Source organism: Hydra vulgaris, chromosome 15 (assembly GCF_038396675.1).
Source record: "Hydra vulgaris chromosome 15, alternate assembly HydraT2T_AEP".
In the NCBI taxonomy this organism is placed as follows: domain Eukaryota; kingdom Metazoa; phylum Cnidaria; class Hydrozoa; order Anthoathecata; family Hydridae; genus Hydra; species Hydra vulgaris.
In genome coordinates this window covers 45,047,359-45,060,000 of record NC_088934.1, presented here as the reverse complement: position 1 = coordinate 45,060,000, position 12,642 = coordinate 45,047,359, and the positions used below count along the sequence as shown (strand labels likewise).

The following is a 12,642-nucleotide window of genomic DNA, read 5'->3' as shown; positions in this document are numbered from 1 at the left end:
ATATGGTGTTGATGAGTTTTGAGGTAAGAGGTAATTGGCTGAGTTAAAGGAGCTAAAAACGTTTTTTCAGATTAGGATGATTTTTCTCTATATTTTAAACTACGTCATGGTTCTTTGTTGACCAGGTGTACGTCTGGTATGACCTCTTTGTTGACCCAGTGTACGTCTAGTATGATCTCTTTGTTGACCTGGTGTACGTCTGGTGCCTTGAAATTGCGGTTTTGATAGGTCAAATGCTTTTAATCTATAGAGATTTTTTTCCTAAATCAATACTGACACATTCAACAGAATTAAAGAAACTCAAATTCCTGAAGGAACACTATTTAGTTACAAGCGTAGATAGGTCAATAGCGGCATTGTAAAACTTATTCAAGTATCATGACTTGTTTGTAACATTATTTTAGATGCTCTTCTGTATTTTGGATTTTTTCTTATCCCATCTCCCTCTTCATACCTAACACCGCACAATTAGGAAGGTCATTATTATTTTTAAGTTCGTGATAACTTCACTTTTTATATGCTTTACAGATAGTTGGTCTCTGTACACTTAAACAGAAAAAACATTTTCCTCTGCTGCTAAAATTATACTGATACAGTCACAAACAACAGATTTTGTCTTTAGTGTAAAAAAAACAACTCTGTGAGCGACATTTGGGTTCATTGAAGTAATTAAGATATGAAGCTTTTGAACAAATATTTTTTAGGTAACAAATACGTAGACCAACTATTTTACAGTATTGATAACAAAAGTTTATTGCTTTTATTAGTTGTAGACATACTTGCGGAAGTATTTTCATTAGAAATGTTTAATAAATTATTATTTAATGGGCTGAAGTTTTTAAAACTCATTGGGGATATCATGTTCATAACTGTAAAAAAATTAGTTATAGATTGATAAGCTTTACCAGTTTCGCAAAATGTAGTAACATTTTTAAAATTAACTGATGCGGTAGGACACCTGGAGTACTTTTGTAGAACACCCGGAGTACTTTTGATATTTGGTACAAAACTGAGATGTGTGCTACCATTTTTTCTATGAGCAGCAAAACCATTGTAAATTTAATTAAGAGCAAAAACATATCTTGATTTTTAAACCAATTTCATTTCTACATTTAAGACACTTGAATTCACTAAATATTACTTTAAATATATCTAATTTTTTAATAATTTTGTAATTTTTTTCAGTTTCAAAGATTTCAGTGTGAACAACTTTTTGCAAGCTGTCTCATAAACCTGAATCAGAAATCACTTATATCAATCAGAATATACTTGAAACACTTTAGGTGTCGATTAAAACAAAACTTTTTCATTTTAAAAACTATAGTTTACAATACTATATAGTAGGGTGTTGACTTTTTAGAAAATTTTTGGTATCTCCAGTTCCAATAAAAAAAACAGATGAACCTTGGTTTGAAAATAACAGAAAAGTCATTGGTTTTATTTAATTTTTGAAAAAGGTCACCCACGATGATCCTTGATTACACACTGGCTCCCGTATATCAGTGAATTTTTTTTTCTCCAAAAGTATATCAACCTGGGTCTCAAAAGTAAAAAAATATATCAACCTGGGTCTCAAAAGAACCAGAATTTTATTGTGATTTCTAAATTCTTAATTTTTTCTACTGAAACATTTTTAAAAAAAATGTTGCAAACAAAATGTCATAAAAACACGACCTTTTTAACTTTTAGTTAAAATTTGTTGTTTTTTGTATATAAAATTTAAGCAATTTATTTTTATTTGAAACCATTATTATTTCTGAAATCTCTATAAAATTCATGATCTTTTGAGACCCAGGTTGGAATACTTTTGAAGAAAGAAAAATTCACTGATATGGGAGTCAGTGTCTAATCAAGGGTCATAATGGGTGACTTTTTTCAAAAGTTAAATTAGGCCAATGGCTTTTCAGTTACTTTCAAACCAAAGTGTATATAAAAAATTTATACAGAGTTTGAAATTGACAAGTTCTTGATTAATTTTTCCACACGTTAAATAAAAAACAAAGGAAATATATTTACATCACAGTTTTTAAACAAGAAATAAAGAACAAGAATAGCAGAGTAAGCTTAAATTAAAAAATACAAATGGATTTTGTTTCATCAATTGTTTGATATATAGACTATGATTTATGGCTTGATATTGGGTCTCAGTACATAATATATAGACTATGATATATGGTTTGAGGGTCTTTGGACATAATATCATACTGTTGTAGTTGAAATATAAAAACAGTGATCAACTTTATTCTACGCGCTGGAGATCAGGATTTATACTTATATTATAAATATTATAAATAGTGACAAAAGTTTACCTTAAATTTATTGGTGAATTGAACTTTTTTGGTGACTTTAAAGGAGGCAAATTTTCTAAATGTTTCTAAATGAATACCACATTGGCTTTTCAAAAGTACATTGAATATATTTTGTTGACATAAAAATTAAAAATAGTAAATAAGTATTGAAACTACAAAAAGTAACAACAACAAAAAAATGTTTTTTGTAAAGAATCTTGTTTGAGAAGTTTATTACTTCTTGCAAGAAGCTTGCAATTAGCTCGGCGCCTTAAAATTATGTAAGAACTTGTGTTTTTTGTTGGTTTGTGTTATCTATTTTTTGTAACGTAATTTGTAAGTAATAAACATTCACTTAATGAGCCAAATATATACTTTTCCATAAAATAATTAAAAACTCTTTATTTTAAATTTAACAAATCTAATTAATTTAAATTAATCAGTCTTTCATGAGTTGAAATATCCATAGGAGTAAAACTGAAAGGAAGTTTGCAATGATGTTCACATATTAAAACAAAAAACTTGATTGTCATTATTGATTTATTTTTAAAAGTTACAGTTTGTAAAATCCATTTTAATAGCATTTAAGAAATGCTTCGCTAATTTAAAATCCCACAAAAATCTATTATTTTTTATAAATGATAGAGTACTAAAATGGCCAAATAACTGAAAAAACTTAAAATGTTACATAGAGCTCTTTAAACATCGCGAAATATACAAAGATATTGTTTTTGACTCGATTGCTATTCTTATTAGGTCTAGGAATTAATTCATGCGCTTTTTAATTGAAAATTGAAGGTTTATTTCAAAAACTAAATGGATGAATACATTAATGAAAATAGTGTCCATCGCTAGTCACTACTTTTGCCTATCTTTCCGGCAATTTACGAATTCCATGTCGAAAAAATGCTTCATCCTTAGAAGTGATCCAATCAGAGACCCATTTTTCAATATTTTCTGAAGAAGTGAAGCGCTGTCCAATCAAATCGTTATTCATGCAATCGAACAAGTAGTAGTCAGAAGGAGCAATGTCTGGAGAATACGGCGGGTGGGGTAACACTTCCCATCCGACATTTTCCAAGTAGTTTTTGACAGGTTTTGCGACATGTGGTCGAGCGTTATCATGCTGAAAAATGAGTTTATTATGTCTGTTACCCTAATCTGGTCAATTTATGACCAGAGCTTGCTTCAAATGCATTAATTGTCGTCGATAACGTTTTGAGGCTTTGAGGCGTCTGAAAACTGTTGATTGTTCAACTCCTAACGATTTTGCAAGGTCCTCTTGCGTTTGACAAGAATCCTGATCGAGCAATGCTGCCAATTCTGCATCTTCAAATTTTTTCGGCTGTCCTGGTCGCTCTTGGTCTTCCAAACAAAAATCACCACTTTTAAACCGTGCAAACCACTTCTGACACGTTCACTCAGCTAGAGCATGGTCACCATAAACTTCAACCAAAATACGATGACTTTCGGTAGCACTTTTCTTCATGTTAAAGTAATGAAGAAGAATCCCCCGCAAAAACACTTTATCAGGAAAAAAAATCGACATTATCAGTTAAATTAAAAATAGTGTTGTTTACGCTTAAATCAAATGATTTATAATGAAAATGATGCGCAATAACAGTGATCTTCGCACGCATGCATGGCTAAACGAAACACTGAAACAATAAGCTAGTTTCGTAATCCCTTGTCAAACCGCATGAATTAATTCCTAGACCAAATAAACAAATGATAACTAGCTATGTAACAATTTACTCACTATAATAAATATATTATATAATAAAGAAAAGATATCGCAGGTTTTATTTATATATTCTTTTTTCCATATAAAAATATATTCAACTTAGTTTTCACTTTTTTTTTTGCAGTTGCAACAAAAGTTTTATAGCTTTATACAGCAAATTTTTTTTTGCGCTGAATAATGATTACGCTGTATGAAGCATATAATATAAGCTTTATACAGCGCAATTTTGTTGCGCCGGTTAATAGTTAATTGAATAATTAGTCTTGGTCTGGAAGCATGGAGTTTTATTCTTAGTCTTGGTCTTGAAATTCTGGAGTGTTGGTTTTGATCTTGGTCTCGGGCCTTTACTGTCTTGCGCTTTCTTAATCCTTACAAAAACTGTGAACACAATGAATGTATTAAAAATTAAATTACTACAAAGATTAACGTGTTAATTAAGTTATGAAATTAAGTGATACATAGATGTCTGTTTTACTTCTTATTTGGTAACTATAGTATGTGTGGCCACTATAATAAAAAAACGCATAGCTTGTCTGCTTTATGTGTACTATACTTGTATTGACGTATTTCATATAATTAAGTAATTGAAATTCATTTCTTTTTATCGCTCAGCCTGCGCATTGTAAACATTCAAAGATTAAGTCATTTTATGGTGTGTTTGCAGACATCAATCTGTTTGCCAATGGAACATTTTTTGATTTATTTTGCTTATCGGGCCAACATTAGCCAGTTGAAAATAAAATCAACTTACACCAAGTTTTAATGTTGATGTATAAAATAAATATAGGATTATCTCTTAAAATATTTCAATCCTATTTTGACAAAACAGTTCACAAATATCCAACAAAATTTTCAAATAACAACTTTGTTGTCTCAAAATATAATTCATAACTAACTTCATATTCAGTTCTTTATCGTGGACTTTACTTGAGGAAAATGTTTCCCAAGATTGTAAATACACATAAAACTAGTAAAGAACAGTTTAAAAATGAATAAAAACCGACATTCTTACTTATGGCTTTTAATATCTCCGATTTTAAATATTTTTTTTAAATTAAAACTCAAATACAAATAATTTATTAATACAGAAATTGTGTCACTGAGTGTATCAACATTTTTTTTTTTATCACCTTAATTATGGTATTAATTATGGTGTTACCTTTTTATTGTATTACCTTTTAAGGTATTACCTAAATTATGGTATTACCTTTATGGCGTTTGCTAATTTATTTACGTTATTTCTATGAAGTATACTAATATATTTATGTTATTTCTATGGTGTATATTAATTTATTTACTTTCTATTTTTAAATCTTAGTTTAAATTTTTAAGTTTCAAGTAAATGATAATATCTTATTTATTTTTTCTTATTCGTTTGATCATACTCTTTCCTTAAATTTTGATTCTTTAAATTTTTCTTTAAATGACAACGAATTGTTATCTATTTTATTTTTATATATTTTTTAATAAATAGTTTGTTAACTATAGATATCTAAATATTACGGTTTTTGTAAATACGTGAGAATGGGGTTCGGTGATAAGTCTTAATAAGTCTTCTTCTTGTCCCGCCAATATTTATTTTTATGTATATATTATTAAACGGCAAAAAAAAAAAGAAAAAAGAATAAACAAAAAAAATGAAGTAAAAGATGCCGATCTCATGCTTGATATAAAAGATATCTACAAGACATCAGGCTAACCTCCATGTGTTACCTGGGTAGTAACTGAGTGTGAAGGCTATTTCACATAAAAAGTTGTTGAGCAATAATATGCAATTTTCACATATTATACTATTTCCACAAAACAGAGATAACATTTGTCATTTCTTCCGAATACGTTTGTAAAATTTAACCTTTTTTAATTTTTATTTTTTGTTCTTTAATCTTTTGTAATTGCAAATTCGCGTAATATATAGTAAATCGTAAACAAAGTTTTTTTCTTTTTTTGCTGTTTAAATATATACAAACCGTATGTTAATAAAAAGATATATATGTAGCAGGGGCGAGAAGAAGACTGATATGTCTTATCGCCAAGCCAAAGTATAATATAATATTTTGCATATGCAATAAAATACACTGCACATATAGTAATTAAAATCGTGTACTTATATATAAATCGTATTTTAGTTAAAAATGATAATAAATTCGTGATATATAATAAATCGTGAACAAAATATAGGATAGCATAATATGCATTATAATAGACTGATTTTATAATATTTCTTTGTTTATATATCAGGCAACCAAAAAAGTTCGTGCGGTTTATCCTAATTGCCTATTTCTAAGAAACGTATTAAAATAACTGGTTGTGGTGGGGGGATGATTTTGCATATAAATTAAAGCTTGTTTTAAGGAGAATCAATCAGTGTTTCATAAGTTTTATTAGCGCGTTTTAAATTTAAAAGTCTTTAGTGGAGTATGGCTGTGTCAGATGCGATAATTCGCGCCTGTTTACTTTACGAGTTCAAACTTGGAACCAAAGCTGCAGAAGCTTGTCGTAAGATATGCGCTACTTTTGGGGAAGGTATCATAGCAGAACGGACGGGTCAAAAGTGGTTTAAAAAATTTTCTTCTGGAAATGAAAACCTTAAAGATGAACCAAGATCTGGAAGACCATCCATCGTAAACAATGAGGATATCAAGCTGGCAATCGAGCAGGACTCCAGTCAAACATATCAGGACCTTGCCTTAAGATTTAATGTGAGTGATGAAACTATTCGTTTACATTTGTACCAACTTGAAAAACGTTGAAAGTTGAGCAAATGGGTACCTTATGAGTTGAGTGAAACAAAAAAGCTACAGCGCTTAACCATTTGTTTTTCATTGCTTTCCCGCCACAATTTAGTGCCGTTTTTTGACCGGATGTTAACGTGCGACAAAAAATGGATTATGTACTGCAACAAAAAACGAACATATCATTGGCTAGCCAGTAACGATCCAGTACCGATGACTCCTAAACCAAGCATTCACCAACAAAAGGTTTTACTGTGTGTATGGTGGACTACAGCAGGTATCGTTCACTATGAGTTGCTACCAAGTGGACAAACCATTACTGCTGAGATATACTCAGCCCAATTGGACAGAGCTTCGGTTGCTCTTCACCAAAAACAAGCAGCTTTGGCAAACAGAAAAGGTGTTGTATTTCACCAGGACAACGCCAGACCGTACACCGCAAAAATCACGCGGGAAACTCTAGCACGTTTACAATGGGAGATTCTACCTCACCCACCGTATTCACCAACTATCCCCGACTGTATTTTGTCAAATTTTTATTTTTAGACAATAATTTATCGTATAGATAAGGACCACGATATTTTATAGAAAATCGAGAGAGATTTGTTTTTTTAAATGGTACGTTAAAGTTTCCGGTTTCTCTTGCGTCGTGTCTGTTTTTGGTATTTTCAAGAAACTTTTTAAGTAATGAGAAGTAACAAGCATAAACATCAAGTTTTGAAACAAGTTGATTTGGTAAACATATATATTCAATACGAAGTTGATTTGGTAAACATATTCAATACGAAGTATTGAACACATGTTTACCAAATACTAAAAATTACTCTAAATCTCACAAAGCATTTAGTTGATAGTAAAAAAATTTCATCTAACTTTTTGCTTAGTTAATTACTTCCGACTACTGTTTCGATTTTTTATTTGCGGCTAATATGTAGCCGCAAGTAAAACCAAACTCATATCAGTCGAGCGTTTCTTTTCTACCCGTTAGTATTTTCTATACATTTATTCTTTATATAGCTGCTTTGTTGTCTAGAAAAACAAGGTTTCTTCTTATTTTTTTCCTACCAAGATTGTCGTTAAGAACAACAAGATGTGTGATCTTTTTCTTTCTATTCATTTTGTCATCGACAAAGACAACTTATGATGTTGCATACAAATCTCTAACAGAAAATTGAAAAATAAAATCATATATTCAATTCTATTTTTTGCAATTTTCAATGAACCATTTTTTCTAATTTAAAAAAAGGAATGTTTACTTAAATATAAAATAAACATTAAGTTAATATTTATTTCAAAAAAATAAATAAAAAGACACATTGAGATTACTTTATAATATTTTCTGATTCATCAAATTTAAAAACCACATAAAATTATTTAATAAATTAGTTTTTATATTATACAAATATATTTTAATTTGTAGGACAGTAAATTTATATCTGTCCTACAAATATATAGTAAGTTATATCTGCATTTTGTTTTTATTATACTTTATAATTGCCTTAGTTCTTAATATAAATCCATAATATAGCGGTTTATGCAAAAGTGTAAATTCATAATGCAAATCTTTCTATATACAAACTAAATAATCGCTCATTTTTCAATATAAAAGTTTCGATTGGAATAACTTGGATAGTTACGGCTCTTTATATCGTTTATTGATGGTAGGTTCGTTGTATATTTAGGTAGAGGATTAATAAGTGGAGGAAGTTCCGTGGTTGTATCTACCAATGCTTTAAAATAAAAATAAAAAAAGCGTTTGATTCAAAAGTAGTAAGTCGTTGCACTATTTAATAATAGACAATCAAAAAAGTATCAATATACAAAGTATTTAATTTATGTAAAAGTTTTAAAAGTTGTCACATTTACCTGCAGGAGACTTTTGCCTTTTAAGAGGAGCGTTTGATGAAGCTTTTCGGGGGCTAGCGTTATGCACGTAATGACTTCGGTTTGACACCAACTCTCCACGTACAGTTGAAATTAGATCACTTGAGGGGTTGGATAAAGCAACATCTAATCGTTTTGCTTCAGCTTCTATTAATTGTGATAATGATTCAAGTTCTAAGTCGATTGGAATGTTGACACTGCTAACAATGTTTAACTCTCGGACTTTAGTGTTGTAATGTTCTTGGAGTTCTTGAAGTTTCTTTTCAAGCTCGTGACATGTTGCAGCAGCAGCGCGACGTTCAACTTCAAGCGTGTGAATAAGAATTGTATTTTGTTCATGATAAGAAGAAACCTATACAGAACAAAAAAAGCTTTATGAAATAAAAATAACAAACTAAACAAAAGTAAAACTAAGTATTAAAAAAATAAAATGGATGAAATAAAAATGATGAGGTTAAAAAAGACAAATGCATCTTTATTCATCTTATTATATAAACAATTTAAAAATAAAAAAAAATAAAAGTAATTACCTTTCCGTCCAGTTTGTAAATTTTAGCATTCATTTCTTCAATAATTGCTTTCAAATGAATGTTTTCCTCTTTTTGTTGGGTAAGAGCTTGAGTTTCTTTTGCCATGCGGTTTTTGTGTTCTTGTAGCTAAACAATGAATAACGTTTTTAAAGTGTTAAATATTATTTTTTTTTGAAATATTAAAGATTTTTTAAATTTTTTTTCTTTTTTTTTTTTTTTTTGATTTTAAAGTCTCGTTAAAAAAAGAAGAAATGCCATATTTACCTGTAACTGATATGAGTTCTCTGAAGCCTCTTGATACTGAATGAAATCGTATGTCGTTTGTCGTCGGATATTTTCAATTTGTTGTTGAAGCTTTTCATCAACCAGATCGTGCTCTCGAAGCTTCTGGTCTGCAATTTCGATTGTTCGCTCAGCAGCGGCATTGCGATTTCTCAGATCAATAACATCCTTAAAACAAAAGCATACCCTTAAAATTAAATTTGTTTTTATCGATTAAATTAATAAACAATTTCATATTCAAATTTTTTATTTAATTACATTAGTTATTATACATTCAGTTACATTATGTTATTATGAATATTTATCCTATTTTTTTTTTTTTATATTATGTTGTTTTAAGTTATATTTTGTATTTATTTTCAAAAGAAACTGTTAGAATTGTTACCTTTTCGTGAATTTCACGTTCGAAATTAATTTGCTCCGTCAGCTTTTGAACATAAGCTTCTAAATCAATACGCATTTTAGATTCACTATCGCAAGTAACTTTTAATGCTGTGTTTTGACTTTGAAGTTCGTCTCGTTCTTTAGCCGTATCTAAATGTGCATTTTGGTGCTGGGCAATCGATATATGGAGTTCTTGCAGAAGGGCATCTTTTTCGGTAAGTACACGATGTGCATCGGCTAAAGCGTTTTCGAGTTTGGTACGTGTTGTTTTTTCTTCGTTATACCTATTAATAAAGACATTAAAAATAAATTTTAAAAATATCAGATAAATTTGAATATTTGACAAAGTTCACTTGTTTTAACAAAATTTTAACAAAATTCAATTGTTTTGGCAAATGCTAAAAGGTATCATAACCAATATAATTTGTATAATTTAATTCAAAAAAATTAAATAAAACAAAATATTTTAAAATGTGGACAAAACAAACTAATTTTAAAACTAATTTAATTGCTTTCGAACAGATTATTTTTATTTAAATAGTATATTTATACTATATTATATACTTATACATACTTGTCCTGGAATTCTTTGGAAAGAGCACCATATTTGCTTGCATCTAAATGCAACTGATTCCTTTCTGCGATGCAAGCATCAAGTTGACCTCTGACTGACTCTAGCTCTCTTTCGTAGATGCTCTGCAAATCTTTGATCTCATTATCTAATGCTGCAATGTGAGAAAGAAATACGTTGTTTTCAGTTTTTTTACAGTGCTCTCTCATCTGTCTTACTTGGTCAGTATATTCTTTAAACTTCATTGTCAACTGAGCAATATTTTGCTTTTCCAACTGACGGTGGGTGTGAGATAGTGGTGATGGAACAGACATTTTCTGAAAATTATAATAATTAAACTTATCAATACGTTTTTACAGTTTTTCAAATATTTTTATTTTAAATTATTTTAAGCTTTAAATGCACTAAAAATGTTCAAATTTTAGTTCAATGTTTAAGTTAACCTCAACTAAAAAACACATTAAAAAAATACAAAATAGATACAAATATAAAATAAAATTTATTATATTAGTAAATGAATAAAAATGTTCTTACTCGTTCTGTTAACTTATGAAAATGTGAAAATCTTTTTAAAATCAGCTTCCGCGTGAAAACTAAGAACGCAAATGAATAAACGGAAGAAATAACCTTGCTTTAAATATCATTTGAACTTGTTGTGAGTTGCTAAGTGTCATTCAAACGCAGCCTTAATAAAAATTACTTATTTATATCAATTTATTTATTTCGTTGTTGTCAACTTTTAAAAATTAATAATTAACGTTAGAAGAAATCTCTCATTAGTATATCTTTAAATTTGTTGTGCGTTGCATGGCATCGTATTTACGGAAGTCTTGTGTTGTTAAAGTCCCATTTACACAAAAACAGTGTGAATTTAGTAATTTATGTGTATTAATTTTTGTTTCGTTATCGACATACCTTTAAGTTAATAATTTAAACTTTAAAAAAAGACAGGTCAAATTTATACTTCCACACATTTAAATGAATAACACATTATAACCGCATAGATCTAAATAATTAAATAACTTGGCATAAATTATGTTTTCAGATGATGGTATTAATCATGATAATAAAAATATATCAACATAAAATAATTTAAAAACCTCACTCTACCTTGCTATTTTTTTAATGCTTATTTCAAAAATAAATAGTAAGGTTAAAAAAATTAAATAAATACAATCGCATAAATGATTTTTCTATAATTTTTTGAGATCCAGCTTACTTATCAAATATGACTTGATTCAGATTTTTCATAAATTTTTCTTTTTCTTGCAAAATAATAGAATAATTTAAAAAAGGAATATGTTTAGTCCAGCTGCGGTAATCTAAAATTGCATCTAAACTGACTACGTTACGACTACGTTGTGGAGTTATTTAAGTCGGTAAAATGAAATGCATGTCCGTTGATATCTCGGTATGTTCGTTGATATCTCTGTAAAACTTTTACTAACAACCATTCTAATGAAAGAAGAAAATTTTTATTTAATGCTAGTTTAAATTGCCTATAAACTAAATCTTTTAAGCGAAAAGAATCTTAAGAGAACATATTTATAATGGGCTTTTAATAAAACATTTTAATAATAAGGAGCTTGGTGATAAGACTAAATTTTTTCGTTTTGCTCCAGCCATACACTTATATATTTGAGTACATTTTGTACACTTTGCTTATTGGCAAAATACATAACATAAAGATAAATTTTGGGTATTTAACAATGGTTGTTAGATTTAGGAGATGAATTAGAGAAAAAGTTGAAAAGAAAAAGAAAATCAGAGAAAAAGTTGGTCTTATTTTCTTTCCTAAAGATAAAATAGAACTGAAAACAGCTTTATTTCATCTTTAGGAAAGGTAATAAGATCAGAGCCTTGTATAAGAGAATGAATATTAGTCTTGCGTTTGTTAATGGCGCTGTTAAAGATTTTACAAAAAGCTTTAAGACCTTATTTCTGAAATAAAGTGCATAATTTAATTATCTAAAAATAATGAACTTAAGCATAAGACAGTATCTTTTTTTATCAATTTTTTACAACGATAAAAAGATATTTATTTTTGAGAATTTGTTTTTGTGAGCAAGATGAAAGAAATGATAAGGATTATAGATTGCAGTTCCAAAACAAAGGGAAAAAACATGTTAAGAAATGAAAACCTCCATACCTGCATGAATCTAAGAGATTATGTATGGGGTGAATTTTTCAATGGAAAGAAAGTAGGCATTAGACCACGGACCATTAC

At 28.9% G+C, this 12,642-nt stretch overlaps 2 protein-coding genes across 2 annotated transcripts; one reads left to right on the top strand and one right to left on the bottom strand.

The window, feature by feature from the left end:
• Nucleotides 1-6,920: 6,920 nt before the first annotated feature.
• LOC136091991 (histone-lysine N-methyltransferase SETMAR-like) lies at nucleotides 6,921-7,310 on the top strand. Its single transcript, XM_065819712.1, has one exon. The coding sequence runs from the start codon at nucleotides 6,921-6,923 to the stop codon at nucleotides 7,308-7,310; it is 390 nt and encodes a 129-aa protein (XP_065675784.1).
• Nucleotides 7,311-8,080: 770 nt separating this feature from the next.
• Nucleotides 8,081-12,642, bottom strand: LOC100192252 (lamin-C). The gene is made up of 7 exons (XM_065818622.1): nucleotides 10,950-12,642; nucleotides 10,419-10,732; nucleotides 9,846-10,128; nucleotides 9,443-9,628; nucleotides 9,179-9,304; nucleotides 8,631-9,000; nucleotides 8,081-8,494 (listed from the first exon to the last, which is right to left on the bottom strand). Exons 2-7 carry the CDS (start codon nucleotides 10,727-10,729, stop codon nucleotides 8,355-8,357), a joined length of 1,416 nt encoding a protein of 471 aa, XP_065674694.1. The 5' UTR covers nucleotides 10,730-10,732; nucleotides 10,950-12,642; the 3' UTR covers nucleotides 8,081-8,354.